The sequence below is a fragment of the Nerophis ophidion genome, linkage group LG04 (genome assembly GCF_033978795.1).
Source record: "Nerophis ophidion isolate RoL-2023_Sa linkage group LG04, RoL_Noph_v1.0, whole genome shotgun sequence".
NCBI classification, from domain to species: Eukaryota; Metazoa; Chordata; class Actinopteri; order Syngnathiformes; family Syngnathidae; genus Nerophis; species Nerophis ophidion.
The window spans coordinates 76,558,845-76,584,006 of NC_084614.1; the positions used below are offsets into that span (position 1 = coordinate 76,558,845).

Consider the following 25,162-nt stretch of genomic DNA (forward strand, 5'->3'; position numbering starts at 1 on the left):
TACACCGTCCCGTCCAGCAGGCGGCGTCATCGTGTCTCGGCGTCATCGGAGGCTCGGGCAGCGTCGATAAACAAAGCGTAGAAGAAGACGCGAAGGCGGCACCGAAGAAATCCGAAAACATGTCTGCGCCCAAAAGCGTCCCCAAAGATGCCCAGGTAACTTGTTATTAAACGCCTCGGCGTCTCTTTGCGTTCATAAAGTGGGGCCGAGTTTATTTCCGGCGACGCTGTGCACTTATGCCGCTTTTTAAAGGTGGCGTCACATGCTAGCGTGTTAGCATGCTCATTGACAACAGCGGGAAGGAGCTAGCTAGTTAGCTTAAGCTGTAGTTAAAGCCAACGTCTAATTCTCTTTTTTACTTGTTCTTGCAATGCCCGTAAAGTAATAAAGTTTTATTGGTGTTACGCAAAATTAGCAGACAAAAGGGCCCACAGTTTAAAAACATTCAATAGCGATCAATCCATCATCCATCCATCCATTTCCTACCGCTTGTCCCTTTTGTGGTCGCGGAAGGTCAATCAATGTTTGCTTACATAGCCCTAAATCACGAGTGTCTCAAAGGGCTGCACGAGCCACGACAACATCCTCGTCCAGATCCCACATCAGGGCAAGGAAAAACTCAACCCAATAGGATGACAATGAGAAACCTTGGAGGGGGCAGCCGATGTGGAGGGACCCCCGGGCGACCGGTGCAATGGACGTTGAGCGGATCTAGCTTAATATTGTCAGAGTCCAGTCCATAGTGGGTCTAACATAATAGTGAGAGTCCAGTCCATTGTGGATCTATCATAATTTTGTGAGAGTCCATAGTGGATCTAACATAATGGTAAGAGACCAGTCCATAGTGGATCTAGCATAATATTGTGAGAGTCCAGTCCATAGTTGATCTAACAAAATAGTCGAAGTCCAGTCCATAGTGGATCTAACATAATAGTGGGAGTCCAGTACGTAGTGGATCTAGCATAATATTGTGAGAGTCCATAGTGGATCTAACATAATAGTAAGAGACCAGTCCATAGTGGATCTAACATAATAGTGAGAGTCCAGTCCATAGTTGATCTAACATAATAGTAAGAGACCAGTCCATAGTGGATCTAGCATAATATTGGAGAGTCCAGTCCATAGTTGATCTAACAAAATAGTGGGAGTCCAGTACATAGTGGATCTAACATAATAGTAAGTGACCGGTCCATAGTGGATCTAGCATAATATTATGAGAGTCCAGTCCATAGTTGATCTAACAAAATAGTGGAAGTCCAGTCCATAGTGGATCTAACATAATAGTGGGAGTCCAGTACATAGTGGATCCAGCATAATATTGTGAGAGTCCATAGTGGATCTAACATAATAGTAAGAGACCAGTCCATAGTGGATCTAGCATAATATTGTGAGAGTCCAGTCCATAGTTGATATAACAAAATAGTGGAAGTCCAGTCCACAGTAGGGATGCACCGAAATGAAAATTTGTGGCCGAAGCCGAAACCGAATAAAATTTGAGTGCTTGGCCGAAGGCCGAATACCAAATACCGAATAATAAATGCAGTTTTTATATTGCATAAATAGCCTAGAATAAATTTTAGACATGTTTTTCAAATAAAGTAAATTTTTACTGAATATTGACATTTTTTAATATTCCAGTAGCCTTTGCTTTTCAAAAAAAGCACAGTTTTTCATTTATATTAGGCCTTCAAACAAAACATGCATTCCAAAAAAAAATAAAGTGCATTAAAGTGGATAAACCCACAACAAATGAATTATTGTCCTTTTGGCAAAAGTCTGCTTAGCCCCAGTAGATATGCTAATAATGTAAACAGAAGGCTCAAGTAAGTCTCAATTAAGTGTGTGCTTGTAACCTCATACACTTATACAGGTAGCCTACACAACAGGCTAATAATGTAAACAAAGGCCCCACTAAATCTCAATAAGTGTGTGCTTGTTGTACACTTATACAGGTACACAACATATCCCAGGCCAGAACAGATTTGTCAATAACAGTACTTCAGCTTCAGAATAAAAAGAAAGAAACTAACTATGTATAAAACAATTTAAATTTAACACTGCACGTTGGTTGATTGCGTCACCGCGTCAAAAAATTGCGTCTTTGCGTCACACGCCACTATTCGGCCTTGCTTTTAACTCATTCCACCGAAGGCCGAATGTGGCTTTTTTTGCCATATTTGGCCGAATATATTCGGTTACCGATTAATCAGTGCATCCCTAGTCCATAGTGGATCTAACATAATAGTGGGAGTCCAGTACATAGTGGATCTAGCATAATATTGTGAGAGTCCATAGTGGATCTAACATAATAGTAAGAGACCAGTCCATAGTGGATCTAGCATAATATTGTGAGAGTCCAGTCCATAGTTTATCTAACATAATAGTGGGAGTCCAGTCCATAGTGGATCTAACATAATAGTGCGAGTCCAGTCCGTAGTCGATCTAACATAATAGTGTGAGTCCAGTCCATAGTGGATCCAACATAATAGTGGGAGTCCAGTTCATAGTGGATCTGATATAATAGTGGGAGTTCAGTCCATAGTGGATCTAACATAATAGTGAGAGTCCAGCTCATAGTGGATCTAGCATAATATTGGGAGAGTCCATAGTGGATCTAACATAATAGTAAGAGACCAGTCCATAGTGGATCTAGCATAATATTGTGGGAGTCCAGTCCATAGTTGATCTAACATAATAGTGGGAGTCCAGTTCATAGTGGGGCCAGCAGGAGATCATCTTGAGAGGAGACAAGTCAGCAGCGTAGAGACGTCCCCAACTGATGCACAGATGAGTTGTCCACCCTGGGTCCCGACTTTGGACAGCTGGTGCGTCATCTGTGGTCACCGATAGTGGTCATCTGGCTGGGGAACGTTTTTAGTGATCAACTACGGCTTGCAATGCAAAGCGTATAAATTCTTTAAAAAAATAAAAAAGACAAAATTGTTATTAAAAGTAATTTTTTTTGGCCTGCAGGTGATGATGCAGATCCTGAAGGACATGGGGGTCTCCGAGTACGAGCCCCGCGTCATCAACCAGATGTTGGAGTTCACCTACAGTAAGGCCGTGTCCACACGAACGTGGAGAGTTTCCAAAACACATATTTGAGGTTAAAACAATTTCCATCCACACACGTGTAGTTCCAAAACTGTCTTTGTCTACACACAAACACATACACCTGTTGTCATGCACATTTTATCCAATCAAGCCTGAAAAAGGCAGCAATATCTGACTTGGTGGCATTACACCTCCTAATATGTTTATTTTGATATACTTTAGACGTGCAATGACATATACATTCTCTTTAAAACCAGCCTGCACGTACACAGAATCCTGGGAACATTATTAAACATCGAATGCACGTCTGTGCTGCTGAAACCCAACACTCATAGAATTATAACATGTTCAGCAACATTGTGATGTATTGCATGTGCAGTGAAGTGTACATTATTTGTAAAAACCAGCACGCACTAGCGTGCCAAGGAAGCCATTTTTCATGTTTAACGTAATTATAAAGCATTTAATCATGGATATAGTGATATAGTACATGTTTAATAAAGTGTATGTTGTCTTTAACATTTGTACACATTACAAGGAGGACACTACATTATGTTTTTTTTAGTTGCTTGGTTGCTTTTTACGCTCTACCTACAAAAATTGAAACAAGACACGTAAGATAACTTCATGATTTGTCGTTAAATAAGGAGTAAAAACATAAGATAATGTTGCACCTTTTCTTATGACACAGAGCAAAAAGTCTTGCTTGTCAAAGTTGTCCCGCCAGCTGGAGGTTCCACAGCGATCATATCCAAAACAGCTGACTGTCATTAGCGCCGGTGGGAGTGTCGCAAAACCCATTTTGATGTCTTTTTTTATTAATGTGGATTTAAAAGAGCAGCGTGTTTACGCCAGAGGTGGGTAGAGTAGCCAGAAATTGTACTCAAGTAAGAGTACTGTTACTTTAGAGATTTATTACTCAAGTAAAAGTAAGGAGTAGTCACCCAAATATTTACTTGAGTAAAAGTAAAAAGTATGTTGTGAAAAAACTACTCAAGTACTGAGTAACTGATGAGTAACCTGATTACGGCAACAAATAATGCACAAAAACATAAAAATAGCAATGAGCAAATTCAGAGCCAGGAATATCTCTTAAGCAACTAAAACAATATTATATATTAAATAACAGTACATTAAAATAAAATTAAAAAATGGCACATTGAGCCACAATAACTTAACAGCACCGTAGCCTCAGTAGGCATTCATTGATTTGATTGATTGATTGATTAAAACTTGTATTAGTAGATTGTACAGTAAAATACATATTCCGTACAATTGACCACTAAATGGTAACACACCAATAAGTTTTTCAACGTTAATCAATTACTTAATAAATGACCAAGTCGAGGTGATCTACCTCATATATACATACACACACATATCATTTATACACACACATATCATATATATATATATATATATATATATATACATTATATATACAGTATATAATTTATATTTATTTATTTTGCCGTTTTTGTTCACATGTTGAAGGTGTTTTAATGAATATACATGCATGTTTAACATATAGATTCCTATCTTTCATGAAGACAAGAATATAAGTTGGTGTATTACCTGATTCTGATGACTTGCATTGATTGGAATCAGATGTCCACGTTTTCAAATGGAGGAGAAAAAAGGTTCCTCTTTTCCGTCTAATAGCACATGAAAGTCGTTGGTTTTTGGCATCTTATTTGTCCAGCTTCCATATTCGTTTTTATACACTTTACAAGAAATACATTGGCGGCAAACTCCGTAGCTTGCTAGCTTGTTTGCGCTGGCTTTCGGAGACTCTTATTTTGTTAACGCAGGCGCGATGGAGCGGCACTTTTATTGTGAAGACAGGAACTGTGCGATCAGTCTTTAGGCTTTTGACGGGAAGTACGGTTGAAATAAAAAGTGTCTTTTTTCCTTTACTCTTTTGAATGATTGATTGAAACTTGTATTAGTAGATTGCACAGTACAGTACATATTCCGTACAATTGACCACTAAATGGTAACACCCCAATAAGTTTTTCAACTTGTTTAAGTTAGGTTTTATGTATCACGGTCATGTGACCGCCTGCCTCTGTTTGATTGGTCCAACGTCACCAGTGACTGCATGTGATTGGTGAAAAGCAGGCATGCGTGGATCCTACTTTGAAGCTCTGTCATTAACCAAAACAAAGATTAATAGATCGATAAAAAAAAGTAGCGAGTAGCGAGCTGAAAGTAGATAAATGGAACGGAGTAAAAGTAGCGTTTCTTCTCTATAAATATACTCAAGTAAAAGTATGTTGCATAAAAACTACTCGTAGAAGTACAATTTATCCCAAAAGTTACTCAAGTAAATGTAACAGAGTAAATGTAGCGCGTTACTACCCACCTCTGGTTTACGCACAGTAATTCCTCATATAGTGTGTTTTAAGGCGGCAAAGCCGTGTTGTTGAGTTTGGAAATGACAGCACACAGCCGTGACGTCATCACAAGTCTCCGTTTGTGCCGTGTACACGCATACGCTGAGCGGAGAGTTTTCGATCTGTACACTTTGGCCAGCGTTGGTAAAACTCTGCGTTTTAAAGACAAAAGTATGCGTCTGCGTGTGGACAAGAGGCCTAAACGCAGAGATAAGTATGCGTTTTTTAAGTATCTGTGTTCGTGTAGACGTGGCCTAAGTTGTCCCCCCCAAAAAAGTGTGTCACGTGACCAGTTTGAGAAAAAACACTTACCGCATTTTTTGGAGTATAAGTCGCTCCGAAGTATAAGCCGCACCTGCCGAAAATGCATAATAAAGAAGGAAAATAACATGTATAAGTCGCAATGTATTTGATAAAACCCAACACCTAGAATAGACCTTTGAAAGGCACTTTAAAATAAATAAAGAATAGTGAACAACAGGTAGAATAAGTGTACGTTATATGAGGCATAAATAACCAACTGAGAAGGTGACATATTATGGTAGGATTCATTCAAATAACTATAACAAATAGAACATGCTATACGTTTACCAAACAATCTGTCACTCCAAATCGCTAAATCCCATGAAATCTTGTACGTCTAGTTTCTTACCTCAGTGTTTTTCAACCACTGTGCCGTGAGATACAGTCTGGTGTGCCATGGGAGTTGATCTTATTTGGGTTAAAAAATATTGTTTGCAAACCAGTGATTATAGTCTGCAAATGATGTGTTGTTGTTGAGTGTCAGTACTGTCTAGAGCTGGGCAGAGTAACCGTGTAATACTCTTCCATATCAGTAGGTGGCAGCAGGTAGCTAATTGCTTTGTAGATGTCATAAACAGCGGGAGGCAAGGTGCAGGTAAAAAGGTGTCAAATGCTTAAACCAAAAAGAAGCAAAAGGTGAGTGCCATTAAGAAAAGGCATTGAAGCTTAGGGAAGGCTATGCAGAACCAAACTAAAACCAAACTGGCTACAAAGTCAACAAAAACAGAATGCTGGGCGACAGCAAAAACTTACTGTGGTGCAAAGACAATGTACATCCGAACATGACATGACAATCAACAATGTCCCCACAAAGAAGGGTAAAAACAAGTGAAAAATTCTTGATTGTTAAAACAAAGTAGATGCAGGAAATATCGCTCAAAAGAAGACATGAAACTGCTACAGAAAATACCCCAAAAATCACAAAAAATCCACCAAATAGGAGCGCAAGTAAAACACTACACACAGGAAAAGAGCAAAAAGGTGCAAATAAGTCAGGTTGTGATGTGACAAGTGGTGACAGTACACCTACTTTGAGACAAGAGCTATAGTCATGCATGCTTGCTTATGCTTTAAAGTCACATCCAACAATTGCGATGACTTTATATTGTCACCTGAGTTTCATTTTTTAATGATTTCTGCTGATGGTGTGCCTCCGCATAATTTCAATGAAAAAAATGTGCCTTGGCTCATAAAAGGTTAAAAAACACTGTCTTACGTGAATTAGCTAAATTATATTATTTGATATTTTACAGTAACGTGTTAATAATTTCACACATAAGTTGCTCCTGAGTATAAATTTCACCTCCGGCCAAACTATGAAAAAAACTGCGACTTATAGTCCGAAAAATACGGTAATTTTTCTCTCTGATATTGCAATTTTTTTCCTAAATATTTTCGGTAAACAATGTATAAAAATGTATAAATCGATTAATGAAAGATATGTTAATTTTTGACTGTCAACCAAGCTGCCACACATTAAAACAATTTGCTGCAATTTACTTTTATAAATGTGTGGCTTTATGCAGACTGACGCAGAGCTCTTGTCCACATCATGCTCTTAAACTGAAGAAATATGTGATAAAAAAAAACGATAGTGTTTATAATTAAGATTAAAATTAGTTTATTTCAAAGGGGAGAATGCAATTTCATAAAACACTCGAATACACATGGTTGAAAAAGTTGTCCTAGTATACAACAATAGTGTTCATACATGAGAGCTGTAGTCATACACATATCAGAGAGCACCTCTCAACTATTTGAAAGTTTGGCAATGAAATATGACAGCACTGCAGTGAGGTCTTTTACCATTTTCGACAAAGGAGCATAAGAAGCTTCTTCTGGAAGACATCTGGTATTGTAATGTAATCATAATGTATATAATATTAAAGGCCTACTGAAATGAGATTTTCTTATTTAAACGGGGATAGCAGGTCCATTCTATGTGTCATACTTGATCATTTTGCGATATTGACATATTTTTACTAAAAGGATTTAGTAGAGAACATCCACAATAAAATTCGCGATATTGACATTTTTACTGAAAGGATTTAGTAGAGAACATCGTCGATAACGTTCGCAACTTTTGGTCGCTAACAGAAAAGCCCTGCCTTTACCGGAAGTCGCAGACGATGAAAGTCACCCGTTGATGGCTCCTCACATCCTCACATTGTTTTTAATGGGAGCCTCCAACAAAAAGAGCTATTCGGACCGAGAAAACGACAATTTCTCCATTAATTTGAGTGAGGATGAAAGATTCGTGTTTGAGGATATTGATAGCGACGGACAAAAAAAAAAAAAAAAAAGTTTAAAGAAAAAAACCCGATTGCATTTGGACGGATTCAGATGTTTTTAGACACATTTACTAGGATAATTCTGGGAAATCCCTTATCTTTCTATTGTGTTGCTAGTGTGATAGTGAGTAAATAGTACCTGATAGTCGGAGGTGTGTGTTCACGGGTGTCTTGACGCCAGTGTCTCAGGGAAGTCGACGGCAGCTTTATGGACGGCGCAAGCTCAGCTGATCTCCGGTAAGAAGCGACTTTTTACCACAATTTTCTCACCGAAACCTGCTGGTTGACATTTGGTCGGGATCCATGTTCACTTGACCGCTCTCTGATCCATAGTAAAGTTTCACCTCCGGGAATTTTAAACAAGGAATCACCGTGTGTTTGTGTGGCCAAAGGCTAAACTTTCCCAACTCCATCCTTTTACTGGGACTTCTCCAATATTACTTGAACAAATTGCAAAAGACTCAGCAAGACAGATGTCCAAAATACTGTGTAATTATGTGGTTAAAGCAGACGACTTTTAGCTGTGTGTGTGTGCAGCGCTCATATTTCCCAACAGTCCGTGACGTCATGCCATTATTACACAACGTTTTCAAGAAGAAACTCCCGGGAAATTTAAAATTGCAATTTAGTAAGCTAAAAAGGCCGTATTGGGATGTGTTGCAATGTTAATATTTCATCATTGATATATAAACTATCAGACTGCGTGGTCGCTAGTAGTGGGTTGCAGTAGGCCTTTAATGCAAGTAGGGAACAAAATGAAAACAATGTGGATTAATCCTGCAGCCATCATGACTCCTCTTGGCAGGGTACGTGACGACCATTATTGAGGACGCCAAGATTTACGCCACACACGCCAAGAAGTCCAACGTGGACGCAGATGACATCAAGCTGGCCATCCAGTGCCGGATGGACCAGTCTTTCACGTCGCCGCCGCCTCGAGATGTGAGCGTTTGTTTTTGTCTCAGAGTAACAGTGAGCGACGTGACTGATGGCTCGTGTGTTCAGTTCCTGCTGGAAGTGGCCAGGCAGAAGAACCAGACGCCTCTCCCTCTCATCAAACCGTACACCGGGCCCCGACTGCCCCCCGACCGCTACTGTCTGACCGCCCCCAACTACAGACTCAAGTTCCTCCCCAAGAAGGTGCCGGCGCTCGTCTTTCTACTCGCCCCTCGCTCGCTCGTCCCGCTCCCCTTCATCGCTTCTCACCCCGCAGGTGACGCCGTCAGCCGGGAGGATCTCAACACCTCGACTGAGCGTCGGCGCCATCGCCAGCAGACCCAGCACGCCCACGCTCGGTGAGTCGCTCGCCAAAAGCTGGTTGGGGGTGGGGGGGATCAAATGTATTACTGATAAACAATATTATTGTCAACATTATTTTGTAGTGTGTAACGGTACACAACAATTTCGGTTCGGTATGTTCCTCGGTTCAGTTCATTTTCAGTACGTAAGAAAACAACAAAATCAAATTTTTTGGGGTTATTTACCAAATTTGCAAAATCTTCCACCAAAAATATTTTTCTTAGTGGAATATTTGATGTGAAGTAATGGGAACCTTGGATAGGTCAATAATTCATAACATAGATTTTGATTCAATATTATGTTTTGAGCAATGACATTGCAACTTTTTCTAAATTACATTTAACCTTCAAGCTTTTTTATTCCACTTTTCAGATGTTTTTGTTTATTGTAATAGTAAAACACTAGCTGTGGGCTGCAAATGGCCACTGTGGCCCACTTCTGACACCCCTGTATAGATAATAGAAAATTAAATCTGATAAATAAATGGATAAAAAGCAGAGCCTGGAGACACATGCGCATTTATCATCTCTCTCGCTCTCTGCACCTCCCTCACGAATGCTGCTGCGCGCACAATGTTTTTTTTTTTTAACTCTTTCTTAACCCTGTACGTACATTAATACACGCAACCATAAAGTTAAATGCCGGACCTTTGAGGCATTTAAGAAACTCTGCCCTGACAGCCCTGCAAAACAGGACATGTCCGGTGAAAAGAGGATGTAAGGTCAGTCTATCCTAGCAGCGATCGGGCTAAATAAAGAATAAAGTACTATCTAATTGCTTACGCTACTTAATATGTCCGTGTGGAAACTCGTTCGGTACGTCTCCGCACCGAACCAAAACTGTTCAATACAAATACACGTACCGTTACACCCCTATTATTTTAAGATCAAATTAACCACTGATGTAATAATACATTAATTTATACTAAATAGATGGATGGATGGATAATACTTTTTTGATTCCTTCAGGAGAGTTCCCTCAGGAAAGTTTAAATTACAACAGCAGTGTACAGAATTGAGATCGAATTTAAAAAGTAAATAATGGGGGTATAAATGGAAACAAAAAAGAAAAATATTACAATAAGAATAAAAATAAAAAGCAACAATAAGAACTTGAGCCGAACATGAGGTCATGTAAATCCAAGCAATTTGCTGAATGTGCTCAAAATGTACTAACACTTTAACCAAGTTGTAATAAAAAAACAACTTACACATACTTTCTTAGCAGAGAAAACATTAAATATTGTTCTGACTACATAAGAGCAATATTTTTTCCTGTTTAAATATGTTTATATTCTTGTATTTTAAATTTGTAAATATTTTGGAATTCTTTTAAATAAGCGGCTAACGCAAGTCGGTCGATAATTTTGCCAGTGTACTTAGCAATCTTATTTCTTTTATGTTTTTAATTAAATATAGTAATGTAACTGTCGGGAGTTTTTTTTTTTGCGGTTATTAAAAAAGGTAAAGTACCAATTGTCACACACACACACACACTAAGTGCGGTGAAATTTGTCCTCACTTGACCTATCCCCTTGTTCACCCCCTGGGAGGGGGGGTGAGGGGAGCAGTGAGCAGCAGTGGTGCAGCGTCCGGGAATCATTTTTTGGTGATTTAACCCCCAATTCCAACTCTTGATATTGAGTGCCAAGCAGGGAAGTAATGGGTCCCATTTTTATAGTCTTTGGTATGACTCGGCCTGGGTTTGAACTCACAACCTACCTGTTTACCTGCATGGAGTACAAACGCCCACAGCTGCTGAGACACAATGTATGCACGTGGCAAACTTAAGAGTTAGTTTTCATGTATTGTTCTGTTAATTGACTTATGGAACATGGGCCCAGGTCTAGGTGGAGCACCAAAGGGCTTGCTGGAGCGTACTGACCGGACAGTCTACACAGGAAACGCCACCGTTCAGTCGGTCGGCGCCAAGGTCGGACCCCCGGTGTCGCTGACGGGTCAAAGGTTCACCGTGCAGATCCCCCCTCCCTCACAGAGCAGCGCCAGCAAAAGCAGTAAGAGTGAAAAAAAAAAAAAAAAAATCCACTCCAAGTGTTGCACTTTGAAAATTTTTTCTGCTCCCTGGTCAATCAGCCACGCTCACCACATCCACCACCTCCAACGTGCTCATCAACCCGTCTCTGATTGGCTCCAAGAACATCCTCATCACCACCACCAACATGGCGGCACAGAACGCCGGCGCAGACACGCTGAAGAGGAAGCACGAAGATGACGACGACGACGACGACTGACGGTTCGTGACCCTCCCACACACCCACCAAATGAGAATCCACTTCCTGTCAGCAGCAGACCACACGAGCACGCTTGTTCATTTCACCTTTAATCATAAAAACAAAGTGAAATAAAAAAACAAACACAAAATGATTACAAGCGTGGAAAGCATCAAAGCAATCTTCCTGTTGGCAAAGTTAGCTCACATGCACGACCAAACGAGTCACGACGACCACGATTCACAGCACTGCTCGGGGGGGAAAAAGCAAACATGCTCCGCCTCTTTCCTTCCGCCACAGGAGCGCGAGAACATGTTCCGTCATGCGTCTTGTCTCGGGTCGGCGGCGAGGTGACGCTGGTGGCTTCAAAATAAGACATCAATGAAACAAGTTCATGTTTTTCCTTCTGGTTGGGGCGGGGGGTTAATTGGCATTTATTAACAGTGAATAAAGACAAAAAGAAGGCACCGCTCGCCGCCGACTGACAGGAAGTGAAGGAGGGTTAGAAGGACACCTTTAGCAGCGACGCCACTTCCTGTGTGAGCGCAAATGTGAAAATAATGCTGGAATGTTGCCGCTGCGCTGTCCCCGTGCAGTCTACTAACCGTCACCCCAGGACACCATCAACATTCAAAGGATTTCAAAATAAAAGAGCAACAGATGTTTGTGTTGGCTTCATTGTTTCCCCACAAGCGCCGCCCGGCAAATCAAAACAACTCACAAAAAAGATGGCAGCAAGAACGGCGGCCCAGTGACCAAAGGAAGGAAGGAGCGCCGCGACGCTCCGCCCAAACATGGCAGCATCTGTCCCTCCGCCCCGGAATGTAATGTGAGCGTGTGTGTGTGTGTGCGCGAGTGTGTGTGTTTGAGTGTGGGCACTCCTAGCAGTCCTCGTCCTTGTCGTCCACTGCGCCTTTGAGTCGCAGGCGGGCAAAGTCCTCAAAGACAAAGTCGTCGTCCTGGGAGACGCTGCTGGGAGGACCACAAGGCTCCGTCAGGTCACCGTGACGACCAGACTGACAAAAAAATACTCACTTTGTGTCGAATTCTATCAGGTTAGTGTCGATGGGAGGGTCCGTCTCCGGCACAGCTGCCACACACACACACACACACACACACATCACCGGACTGTTTCCATGGAAACGTCAATGCGGCTGTGTTGCAAGCAGAACTCACCTGATTGGGGGCGCGATGCGGGGGGGTCAGCAGGTTTGGGGTGCATGAGGATGAAGGGCAGCTCCACGGACACGTCTCTATGGCGACGACACCAAACGGGAAGTAAGTGGCTTGCAAAAACGACGGGGTGACGTCGTACGTACCCTCCGCGTGAAACCACCAGCTTGACTTTGACTCTGTAGGACACCAGGATGCCCAGGACCTCCTTGTTGGTGACGTCCTTGACGCTGCGACACAGGACGCGTCACATGGTAACGGTAAATACTTGTATAGCGCCTTTTTAGGGGTGTAACGGTACACAAAAATTTCAGTTCGGTGCACACCTCGGTTTAGAGGTCACGGTTCGGTTCATTTTCGGTACAGTAAGAAAACTAAATATACATTTTTTGGTTATTTATCCTTTTAACATTGGGAACACTATAATAATTCTGCCCACATTAAACTGCCTCAAGTTGTTGCTTTGATTAAATAAAATGACAAAACCTTTTTTCTACATATTAAACAGTTTCAAGTCAACTCATCATGCTTAATTTATTACAGCATTTGGGAAGCCTGTAGTTGACTTTTATTCTGTAAATGTTATATTTTTGTCAACATGTGATAGCAGGGACCCTGCTATTCAAAACTAGGCTGCTACATTACTAATGATTAATATAACTATAGCTAAAAAAATAGTACAATAGCAATACGAAAGACTCTATCCCTGAACACCATGGAGTTCATGTGAAATAACAGACAGGGCTTTGCTGCCCCTAACACGCACACACACAGCAAAATGAGCTAACGTTACGCTAAAAGCTAATTAGCCTTCACCTCAAGCCAGAACTGCGAGCGAGCTGAGCTGCAGTTTAAGTTTCTAGAAGGTCAACGGGCTCATAGTGATGCTAGTAGTAGTTGTGACTGGGAAGTGTTTTTTTATAATTTGGGGAGAGTACGATGTCCGCTGCTAAACACATATCTGCTCGACGCTGAAGCATTGACAACATGCGTTCTGAATACGCACTGCTGATTGGCTTTGTATGTAACCAATTAGATGGTTGTGTGGGCGAGACAATGCTGGTTGCTCAGACAGAGGCAGAAAGCAGAGCAGCTTGTTAAGACTTTAGCTTACAAACTCGTTCGATACACCTCAGAACCGGACCGAAACCCCAATACAAATACACGTACCATTACACCCCTAGCACTTTTCTACCCCCAAGTTACTCAAAGTGCTTTGACACTATTTCCACATTCACCCATTCACACACAGAGGGCGGGAGCTGCCATGCAAGGCGCTTACCATGACCCATCAGGAGCAAGGGTGAACTGTCTTGCTCAAGGACACAACGGATGTGACGTGGTTGGTAGAAGGTGGGGATTGAACCAGGAACCCTCAGGTTGCTGGCACGGCCACTCTCCCAACCGCGCCAGGCCGTCCCCTGACCCACAAGACTAGACACACACAATGCTTACATGGTGGACGAGGCCAGGTTGGTGTCCTCGTGCTTGAGCTTGCCGTCCAGCGCCAGTCCTCTCTTCTCGCGGTTCTTGTCCAGCGTGGGCGTCAGCGTGTAGACTTTGCAGAAGGTGGAGCTGGACGACACCTGGTCACTGCCGCACAACACACCTGTCAGTCCAGCGCCTTACGCCCCTCGCCACTCCCCCCTCGCACGCACTTACTCCGCCTCCAGCTGGGCCACGGGACATTTGTACTGGGCCGTGCTGAACAAGCAGATGTCGGCGTACTGACGCACTGCGGGGACGAGTTCAAAAGGTCAAAGACGAGGTCGAGGGGGTCGGGGGTGGGGGAGGAGGACTGACCTGAGATCTTCACTCTCTTCACCGTCTTGGTGGAGTTGTTGGTCACGTGCACGTTGACGCTGATGGGCTCGCCGTGGTAGTAGAGCTGACACACACACACACAGGTCAGCGTGCACGCACAATACTTGACCTGGGGGTGGGCGTGCACGTACCTCCTTGTCCAGCGACGCCTCCAGGTGCAACGACCTGTCCGACATGAGGAAGCTGCGTGTGGTCTCCACCATGGGCTGAGGACCCGGCTTCTCTGGAGCATACTGAACCTTTCGGATGACCAGACGCACAGAGTTCCTAAACGTACACACACACACACACACACACACTTGAGTAAAGGATGAAGAGGTCAAGTGCCAGGCTGTCAAAGGCCACACCTCTTGTGGATCTTTTCCTCCATGGACTTGGCGCAGAACGCTCGGATCTCAAAGTCCACGCCACATGCCTACACACACACACACACACACACACACACACACACACACACACACACACACACACACACACACACACACACACACACACACACACACAGTATGTATAGTACAAGCGCTTTGACCTTATGACCCTGGTCACCTGAGGATTACCTTGCCTGTGTCCTCAGGTCCAGGCTGCAAGGTGACGGAACACGGAAGATTCTGGGGGATCTGCAACAGGAAGTCAGACACTTAGTGCTTTTCTTGCTGTATCGCGCGTCAAATATTACGTACGGCGTCACTACTTGGCAGAATACTTGAAAATAGATGTCCGATAACTACTTTTTTTGCCAATATCCGATATTGTCCAACTCTTAATTACCGATACCGATATATACAGTCGTGGAATTAACGCATTATTATGCCTAATTTTGTTGTGATGCCCCGCTGGATGCAGTAAACCAGTGTTTTTCAACCTTTGAGCCGAGGCACATTTTTTGGAATGTGCCTTTTTTTTGAAAAACGCGGAGGCACATCACCAGCAGAAGTCATTAAAAAACGAAACTCAGTTGACAGTAAAAAGTCGCCGTCGCAATTGTTGGATATGACTTTAAAGCATAAGCAAGCATGCATCACTCTAGCTCTTGTCTCAAAGTAGGTGTACTGTCACCACCTGTCACATCACAACCTGACTTATTTTGAATTTTCGCGGTTTTCCGGTGTGTAGTGTTTTACTTCTTGTCTTGCGCTCCTATTTTTGGGGCCTGTCATGTCTTCCTTTGAACGATATTTCCCACATCTACTTTGTTTTAGCAATCAAGAATATTTTCGTTGTTTCTACCCTGTGATGAGGTGGCGACTTGTCCAGGGTGTACGCCGCCTTCCGCCCGATTGTAGCTGGGATAGGCTCCAGCTTCCCCAGTGACCCCGAAGGGATCAACCGGTAGAAAGATGGATGGATTATCCTTCTTTGTGGGGTCATTGTTGATTGTCATGTACGGATGTACATTGTGGACGCCGTCTTTGCTGTCGTCCAGCATTCTGGTTTTGTTTACTTTGTAGTTCAGTTTTAGCCTTCCCTAAGCTTCAATGCCTTTTCTTAGGGGCACTCACCTTTTGTTTATGTTTTTGTTTAAGCATTAAATACCTTTTTTACTTTCACACTGCCTCCTGCTGATTCCAACATCTACAACGCAATTAGCTACCGGCTGCCACCAACTGATATGGGAGATTATTACACAGTTATTCTAGACAACACCGACAACAACAACAACACATCATTTGCAGACTACAATTACTGCTTTGCAAAAAAACATTTTTACCCCAAGTCGGTGAAAATAGATCATCTCCCACAGCACACCAGATCGTATCTCACGGCACAATAGTGTGCCGCGGCACACTGCTTTAAACAATGTAACAAGGTTTTCCAAAATAAATCAACTCAAGTGTTGGAAAAAAGTGCCAACATGGCACTGCCATATTTATTCTTGAAGTCACAAAGTGCATTATTTTTTTTAATATGCCTCAAAACAGCAGCTTGGAATTTGTGACATGCGCTCCCTAAATTTGTTTTGATTTTGATTAAGGATGCCCATTAGCTGGTTGCCACAACAACCCACTAGTCTTCCTGGGGTCCACAAACTCAATACAATTACAAGTAAAAGCATATAATACACAATACAGAAAAAATAAAAGCATCAATAAGAAAACAAGCAAAAAATTTACAGTCACAGAATAATTACCATATAAATATAACTACACAATACGATACTGAGGGAGCATGAGGAGGTTGGGGTGGGGTGGGGGGTGTATATTGTAGCGTCCCGGAAGAGTTAGTGCTGCAAGGGGTTCTGGTTATTTGTTCTGTTACGGTGCGGATGTTCTCCCGAAATGTGTTTGTCATTCTTGTTTGGTGTGGGTTCACAGTGTGGCGCATATTTTTAACAGTGTTAAAGTTGTTTATACGGCCACCCTCTGGCTGTTGATCAAGTATGCCTTGCATTCACTTGTGTGTGTTAAAAGCCATATTATGTGACTGGGCCAGCACGCAAAGGCACTGCCTTTGAGGTTTATTGGCGCTCCGCAGTTCTCCATACGTTTATGTACACGGAGTTTTAAAAAGTCATTAATTTTACTTTTTTAAAAACCGATACTGATAATTTTGAAACAGAAACAGATCATTTCCAATATTATATTCAAAAGCATTTATCAGCCGATATTATCGGACACCTATACTTCAAAAGGAATAAGATTTAAAAAATAAGCATAATTTATGTTTTTAAACAAAATTAAGACTTATAGCTTGCATCAAAAATCAGGAAGACAAAATATCATTGCAAAGCCAAGATGAGCCTATCAACACGAACAAATATCCATCCACCCATTTTCTACCCTTGTCCCTTACATCGATTCACATAAAATCAAATGGTGCTCTATTTTGTTCCAGACTCGACACGGCACAAGGAAACAATTCCTCAAGCAGCACTCGGGGCCAATTCAGCCAAACTCCTAAGTAATGTTGCAAATGTCAACACCGACAAGCAAGTATGCTTGGGAGAAAACACTTAAACGTAAAGTAAGATTTCACGCTTCCAAAATGTGTTAGCTTGATGCTAATTTACATTGGACTTGCCATACACACGCTACTATTAGCAGTAGCCGTTGTAAATACTAATTTCAACACCTACATTTGATCATGAAAACTACAACTAAGATTATTTTTTACAATCAAACAGCTGGTGTGTATTAAGCACAGTATTTACAGTATTAACACTTTGCAGGGCGCAACGGAGCCCATTCCAAGCTTTCTCCTAGATTGCCTCTATATATGTGGTCAATATTAAGTTAAAGTACCAATGATTATCACACACACATTAGGTGTGGTGGATTTATATTCTGCCTTTGACCCATCCCCTTGTTCCACCCCCTGGGAGGTGAGGGGAGCAATGAGCAGCAGTGGTGGCCGCGCTCGGGAAACATTTAGGTGATTTAACCCCCACTTCCAACCTTTGACGCTGAGTGCCAAGCAAGGAGGTAATGGGTCCCATTTTTGTCTGTGGTATGACTAGGCTGGGGTTTGAACTCACGATGTACCGATCTCAGGGCGGGCACTTGAACCACAAGGCCACTGAGCAGATATGACATCATATACGATGTCATGATCATTTTTGATTTGAAACAATGCATATATTTCTTTCACAAAGGCTACATGTTTTATGTATATTTAAAAACAAATGTTAATAACATCCATCCATTTCCTACCGCTTGTCCAGTTTTGGGGTTGCTGGAGCCTATCTCAGCCTAACATCATTTTCTTATATCATCAGAACCAGCTTTTTTGGCCACAGATGTTTAACACACAAGGAATTTGACTTAGTAAGACTCTTTGTTGAATGAAGTTTCATTTGTAAAAGGTAACACAGACTAAACTTTATTCGGCCCCTCCCTGAATGTTGCCATTAAGTTGGCCAGATATGTAAACCGTCTTTTGAATTAAAGGGAAAAAAAATAAAATTTTTGTCAATATTTCCCACAATGACAACTATTAAACCAAACACACTAAAGAAAGTACATTGTTAAAAGTTAAAGTACCAATGATTGTCACACACATACTAGATGTGGTGAAATTATTTTCTGCATTTGACCCATCACCCTGGATCACCCCCTGGGAAGTGAGGGGAGCAGTGGGCAGCAGCGGTGCCGCGCCCGGGAATCATTTATGGTGATTTAACCCCCAATTCCAACCCTTAATGCTGAGTGCCAAGCAGGGAGGTAATGGGTCCAATTTTTATACTCTTTGGTATGACTCTGCCGGGATTTCAACTCACGACCTGCCGATCTCAGGGCGGACACTCTAACCACTAGGCCACTGAGTAGGTATTTTATATATACAAATAAAGTGCACATACATGAAGGAATCACGTTAAATTAATAACATAATTTGGAATAAACTGAAAAAAGCAATACAATTATGCAGGATGAAGGTTGAGCTCTAATGCTGGTAGCTTAATGCTATCGTACAATGGACCAGCTCATTGACAGGCTAACTCATATTAGCATAGCCAATCCCAAATATAGACACATATTCATTCACATCCGTGGATAATTTACAGTCTCCAATGAACATAACATGAATATTTTTGGAATGTGGGAGGAAACAACACGCGCCTTTCACACAGACGTCCAAGCGGTGGTGGGACGACGCACACGGCGTAAAGTTACACATCCTTGTCGGTAGTAATGTCAAAATGAGGATAGTTTACACTGGCTTGAACCAGCAATGCATTCGTTAACTTGGAAATACCTTTCTCTCTGTTTGGGTGTGCTCCCAGCTGTAAGTGATTTAGATGCTCTTTTTTTTCCCAAATTAGAGCATAGAGCAGGGGTAGGGAACCTATGGCTCTAGAGCCAGACGTGGCTCTTTTGAAGACTGCATCTGGCTCTCAGATAAATCTGAGCTAACACTGCTTAACATAATAAGTAATGACTAATTCCACTTGTAATCAAAGTGTTAAAAATAACGTTCAAAATATTAAACATGCTCATGCATTTGAATCCATCCATCCTTTTTTCTACCGCAATTTATTTACTATAATTTTTTTTAGGGCTTGCCCTCCTGAGGGTTCTTCAGACCACCAAGCACCGACATGAAAGCCTGTTTCAGGGTTACGATATTTTTTTATTTTTCAATAAGTCTCTCAGTTGCTTTCCAGCAATTGTCTTTTTCTCTTTCGTTCTCGCTCACACTCCGGCTCCAGCTCCAACCCTGTCTCTCCTCCTGGCTGCTGCTTATAACAGAGCGACAGGTGATTAGATAACAAGGCCCAGGTGGGTTGTCTACGCACCTGTCGCTGATTTCGAGGCCGGTCCTGGCACACCCCGCTTCGCTGCAGGCCCGCAGGCTACGCCCCTCCACGGTTAGCTTCAGAATATCAATGTTATTACAAAGAATAACAGACTTATTATACCCTAGAAATGTTGGTTTTACTTAAAAATGCACGTGATTAGTTGTGTTCAGTGTTGAAAAAAAAATTATTAATGGCTCTTACGGAAATACATTTTAAAATATTCGGATTCTTGGCTCTATCAGCCAAAAAGGTTCCCGACCCCTGGCATAGAGGAACGTTTTTAATGACACATTTTGCCAACTTATTCTGACCAATAGTACTAAATCATTCATAGATATTACTTAATTGGTTCAACATTGAATAAACTATATGTGGAACATAACCACATAGGACCAAGTCAGTTAAAGTATAAATAAAATTAAAAAAGATGAAATAGTATACGGTTTTAATAAAATTTTAAGTATATTTTTATCCAATCTTTAAAAATTTTATTTTTAGTGTTTTATTTTCCTACATTCAAATATAGTGTCACTACTAAAACTGTGTGTAATGTTACAGTGGCCAAACATTAAATACACTTGTTAAATAAAACCTCTGCCTTGTTTTTAATAAATACCTGGGCCAACTGCACTGCTGTATTTTAATGTTGGTAATTGTGGTGGTATTTGGAGAGCCAAGTGTTTTCTGGAGGTGGTACTTGGTGAAAAAAGCTTGAGAACCACTCATGTAGAGGAAAACCTGCATCCAGCTTCATGGAAAAAGCTACTTTTTAGACATACAATAGAGCTGAGATAGCCTATACAGTACTGCCATCTAATGTATTGGAAGTGCAACTGCAGTGCAAATGTAATCAGAAAACAACATATAAGAACTGGACAGCACAGTCATAATTAGCTCTTTTCTGAAAAATAACTAAAAATTGGTACCGTTAAGTACCGGTATCAATTCCTAGGTACCGTATCAGCTGAAATGGCAATAAAAGAACACTCTGCTTTTAACATTTTTACACTGTAATTTCGATATTTATGTTCAATATTCATAATTTTTGCTAGCAGACAGAGTTCATTTTATTTTTATTGTTTACATGTTTCGGGTAATCAAAAGTTAATGACCTTCCAATCACATCGGTAAGAAAACGCTGACGAGAAATAAAACTACGTTGCGTTTGAAAAGGTTACTTGGATTATTATCAAGATATATTATGAATATGTTAGTGCTTAATTTGGTCTCTAAACAATGCCGACAATATCATTCATCGGCATTAATCTGTAGGACAATATATCATCCAGCAAATTGTGTCATCAGCGCAGGCCTAATTGGATAGATGCTAAGCTAATTAGCTGTGATGGCTAACATGCACACACCACTTTCAATAGACATTTATAGCACAAAAGTAGGGCTGTAACAATAAACTAATAGCTTGAGCACATTCGACAACACCACCATAATGATAACGTAATCATTTTCATCACGATAACCATGATATGAAATTTTCATATCATTACATCCCTACATGCAAGTATGCTTGCTGCCATTGTTTGTATTAGTTTTCACTGTATGTGCATATAAGACACACATTAAAGGTTCTTAACCTTTGTGACCCTGAGGCCCACTCAAATATTAACGCTGAATTAATAATCTTGCTTTTGATTTGAATCATATTCAATAGTTATATCTAACAGTTTAACTGGATACACCTTGTTGAATGATAAGAAAGCACGTGTTAGTCACAAAGATTATTAACAAGGTCAGGCTGATTACAAAATATAAACTAATCAAATGTACCGTGAGGGTGATGGGTCAAACGCAGGGAGTAAATTCACCACACCCGGAGAGTGTGACAATCATTGGTACTTTTTTTCCAAAGAAGGGACTCATAAAAACCCACGAAAGATACATCCATCCATCTTCTTCCGCTTATCCGAGGTCGGGTGGCGGGGGCAGCAGCCTAAGCAGGGAAGTCCAGACTTCCCTCTCCCCAGCCACTTGGACCAGCTCCTCCTGGGGGATCCTGAGGCGTTCCCAGGCCCGCCGGGAGACATAGTCTTCCCAACGTGTCCTGGGTCTTCCCCGTGGCCTCCTACTGGTCGGACGTGCCCGAAACACCTCCCTAGGGAGGCGTTTGGGTGGCATCCTGACCAGATGCCCAAACCACCTCATCTTGCTCCTCTCAAAGTGGAGGAGAAGCGGCTTTAGTTTGAGATCCCCCCGGATGACTGAGCTTCTTACCCTATCTCTAAGGGAGAGCCCCGCCACCCGGCAGTGGAAGCTCATTTTGGCTGCTTGTACCTGTAATCTTGTCCTTTAGGTCATAACCCAAAACTCATGACCGTAGGTGAGGATGGGAATGTAGATCGACCTGTAAATTGAGAGCTTAGCCTTCCGGCTCAGCTCCTTCTTCACCACAACAGATCGACAAAGCATCCGCATTACTGAAGACGCCGCACCGATCCGCCTGTCGATCTTTTGAAAAATACATGTATATATTTTAGTTAATATATACAAAATATATATTAAATAAAATGTCAAAATACAGAGTCACCACTTTAGTCTTAATTTTAGCGCTAAAGAAACTTCTCTATGCTCCAGACTTTTTCTGTTAGATATCATCATTAATGCCATAGGTGGTGGAAACGTGAATTACAACAAAGTACCGCTACAGGCCATACGGACCAGAGCTGCAAAACAGATCTTTTTTGGCGGCCCACTCGAGGCACCCGACCGACGATGGCCCTATGGTTCAGACACTGATTTAGATGACAGAATAATAACAACAAACCTTCTCCTTGTGTATTTTAGAAGTAATGCAGCATCAAAGTCCACATTTAAAGCCAGGGTCAATAATTTCCGGGACTAACTACGGACGTTAATATTTTACACTTCCTGTTCACTCACTCATAAACACATCAAAGGACTGTCACAGAGAAATACATGTACATAGGGATGATACGCGAAACCGGTTTTCCCGGTTGTTTGATAAGAAAAGAACCGAGTCCTCGGACTCTAATCCCTTTTTGAGAACCGGTACCAGTTATCGAGACCACTATAGTAAAGAAAAAGAGTTGGTTCTTTATTCGAGTCACTAGGAACGAATCCCGTTCAGACAAGAAATGACGTCACGTAGCTCAGTCATTAGGCGCAGATAGGAAAAGCAGCAAAAATGGACCGGAAAAAGCGCTCTAAGGCATCGCTTCATTTTACGAAAAAAAAACGGGGAAGCAGGCTGCGCATAACCTAAAAGTTTGAGAACTGTGTCGCGTCTTCGACACGTGGAGAAGCAGCGGCAGAGACGACGAAGAACGCCCCTCTTCTGCCAGCTGCCCAAGTCCCAGCTACAGTGGTGGTGAGTAACTAACATTAACTGTTGCCGGTTAATTTCCATATCTGCTCACTTTTAGTCACGTTACCTCTTATGTCAACCAGGACAGCAGTAATGTTAGCATTACCCAAGCATAGTCAGTGGCTAACGATAACGTTAATGTGAGCCTTTTTGTATGTGTCTGATAACGTTATCTTGTAATTTACACCACGACAGAGTTTGCAAGTCTCTCTAATAAACTAGTTCTTTCATTATTTCTTTAGTTTATTTGGAACATGAACACACTTACAGTATAATACATCACAGTTTCATATCGTGAACAACAGTCAATATTTATTTTATTCTATTTTTTAGGAGGGTAACAGTCAATATTTATTTATTTGATTACAATTTTTCTTATATAATAAAAGTGAGCTTTTGTTAAACCAAATACTATGTGTTTTTTTCCATATACAACAACCTATCTGGACTCGATAAGGAATCGGTTCGATAAGAGGATTCGATAATAGGCTCGAACTCGATAATTCCTTATCAAACATCATCCCTACATGTACATATAAATGAATAATAAATACAAATATATATATATATAATACCTAAACTGTCAAAATACAGTGTCACCACTTTAGTCCTAATTTTTGCGCTAAAGAAACTTCTCTATGCTCCAGACTTTTTCTGTTAGATATTGTCATTACCGCCATAGGTGGTGGAAATGTGAATTACAACCGAGTACCGCTGCAGGCTATACGGACCAAAGCTGAAAAACTGTTCTTTTTTGGCGGCCCACTGGAGGCACCTGCCCGCTGCCCGACATTGGCCCTGTTGTTTTAGTCACACTGAGTTAGATGACAGAATAACAACAATTCTTCTCTTTGTGTATATCAGAAGTAATGCAGCATCAAAGTCCACAATTCAAAGCCAGGGTCAATAATTTCTGACATGAGCTTCGGACGTTAATATTTAACACTTCCTTGTTCATTCACTCAACACATCAAAGGACTGTGGGGTCCCTTATTTTGCACCTGTTCTTATTCATCCATTATTAATTGTGCAAAATACATGATGAAGTGCTCACTTCCCAAGAAGCACCATGGGACCACACTGCTCCTTATTTTCCACACACACAAACACACACACACAAAGTAGGTAACATGTTGTAACTTGTCAGTGATGTCATCAAGGGGCTCGGTTCGCACGCACTCACCGTGAAGTAGAAGGGGTGCGCATGTTGTCCCAGCTTCTTCAGGAGACGTTCCTGCAAGCGACTGTTGGCTTTGCGTTCCTCCGGGACGGGCGGGAAAGCCTGAAACAGGGAGTGACATCACCGCGCGGGCGTCAGCACGGCGGAAGGCGAGCGGGGGCGTGGGTGCAAGGCTGACCTGGAAGGTGGAGATGTACAGGTCCTTGCGGAAGGACAGTCCCAAGACGTCCAAGTCCTCGCGTCCATACCGGAAGGCACACGTCAGCGTGACGAAGACTACGGGAAAAGAAGGTGATGAGCGAGGGAAGAGGAGGAAGAGGGCGACAGCGTCCTACCTTTCCTGTCCTTCAGGTACTCTGGGTCCACCAGGATGACGCCGTCTGTCCACAGGGAGACAACATGTTGGCGACAAGTGGCGGACGGGTGTGAGAAACCCGGCGTCACGTGACTCACCTACTGCATCCACGTGGTCCAGGTGGTCCACAAAGTCCCTCTTCCCCAGGTAGACCGTCACCTACGGGCAGCGAGCATTACTTTGAGCAGAACCTTCTAGAAGCACTTACTCCCACACTCCGCTGTCACCTTAACTCACCTTACAGTTTGGACTGGACTTCTTGAAGACTCTACAAGACAGAGACAAGGCGCGTGTCAGCCCACAGGAAATAACAACATCAAACAGCACGCTTGCACGCTTCCTCGCGCTGTCCAAACAGGAAGTGTCAAAAGCAGAAGTGCACGCGTGTCTTGCGCGATGTCTTTTGAGCACGTCAGAAATGCAGTGCACTGGACCCTTAGTACACTCAAGAGTCGCCATCTTTGTTTATCGGAGGCCAGCCAGT

The 25,162-nt window shown here is 42.1% G+C and overlaps 2 protein-coding genes across 5 annotated transcripts in view; one reads left to right on the forward strand and one right to left on the reverse strand.

Annotated features, from left to right (window-relative positions):
* taf9 (TAF9 RNA polymerase II, TATA box binding protein (TBP)-associated factor) lies at window positions 1–11,727 on the forward strand. The gene is made up of 7 exons (XM_061899107.1): window positions 1–155; window positions 2,974–3,055; window positions 8,850–8,986; window positions 9,050–9,184; window positions 9,258–9,339; window positions 11,187–11,357; window positions 11,437–11,727. The coding sequence occupies exons 1-7, from the start codon at window positions 120–122 to the stop codon at window positions 11,592–11,594; spliced, it is 801 nt and encodes a 266-aa protein (XP_061755091.1). The 5' UTR covers window positions 1–119; the 3' UTR covers window positions 11,595–11,727.
* LOC133551907 (arrestin red cell) overlaps window positions 11,130–25,162 on the reverse strand; it is a 26,201-nt gene continuing 12,168 nt past the window's right edge. The window contains exons 2-17 of one of the 4 annotated variants that reach the window (XM_061899104.1): window positions 24,916–24,946; window positions 24,777–24,837; window positions 24,659–24,703; window positions 24,502–24,599; window positions 24,327–24,425; window positions 15,128–15,187; window positions 14,918–14,985; window positions 14,702–14,837; window positions 14,550–14,634; window positions 14,409–14,481; window positions 14,202–14,339; window positions 12,750–12,976; window positions 12,609–12,663; window positions 11,781–12,545; window positions 11,622–11,680; window positions 11,130–11,552 (exon numbers count right to left, since the gene is read on the reverse strand). In XM_061899104.1, coding sequence (XP_061755088.1) covers window positions 12,455–12,545; window positions 12,609–12,663; window positions 12,750–12,976; window positions 14,202–14,339; window positions 14,409–14,481; window positions 14,550–14,634; window positions 14,702–14,837; window positions 14,918–14,985; window positions 15,128–15,187; window positions 24,327–24,425; window positions 24,502–24,599; window positions 24,659–24,703; window positions 24,777–24,837; window positions 24,916–24,946 — 1,267 coding nt within the window. In that variant the 3' untranslated portion in view covers window positions 11,130–11,552; window positions 11,622–11,680; window positions 11,781–12,454. Of the gene's footprint in view, window positions 11,681–11,780; window positions 12,546–12,608; window positions 12,664–12,749; window positions 12,977–14,201; window positions 14,340–14,408; window positions 14,482–14,549; window positions 14,635–14,701; window positions 14,838–14,917; window positions 14,986–15,127; window positions 15,188–24,326; window positions 24,426–24,501; window positions 24,600–24,658; window positions 24,704–24,776; window positions 24,838–24,915; window positions 24,947–25,162 lie in introns of all 4 variants that reach the window. The other 3 variants (XM_061899106.1, XM_061899105.1, XM_061899103.1) reach the window with 3 other exon arrangements.

Bases quoted from the DNA above. Each gene is read 5' to 3' on its own strand.
- taf9 (XM_061899107.1), top strand. From the start codon at position 120: ATGTCTGCGCCCAAAAGCGTCCCCAAAGATGCCCAG. The intron at 156-2,973 runs GTAACTTGTTAT...TTTGGCCTGCAG, and splicing joins GCGTCCCCAAAGATGCCCAG to GTGATGATGCAGATCCTGAA. The intron at 9,185-9,257 runs GTGCCGGCGCTC...CTCACCCCGCAG, and splicing joins TCAAGTTCCTCCCCAAGAAG to GTGACGCCGTCAGCCGGGAG.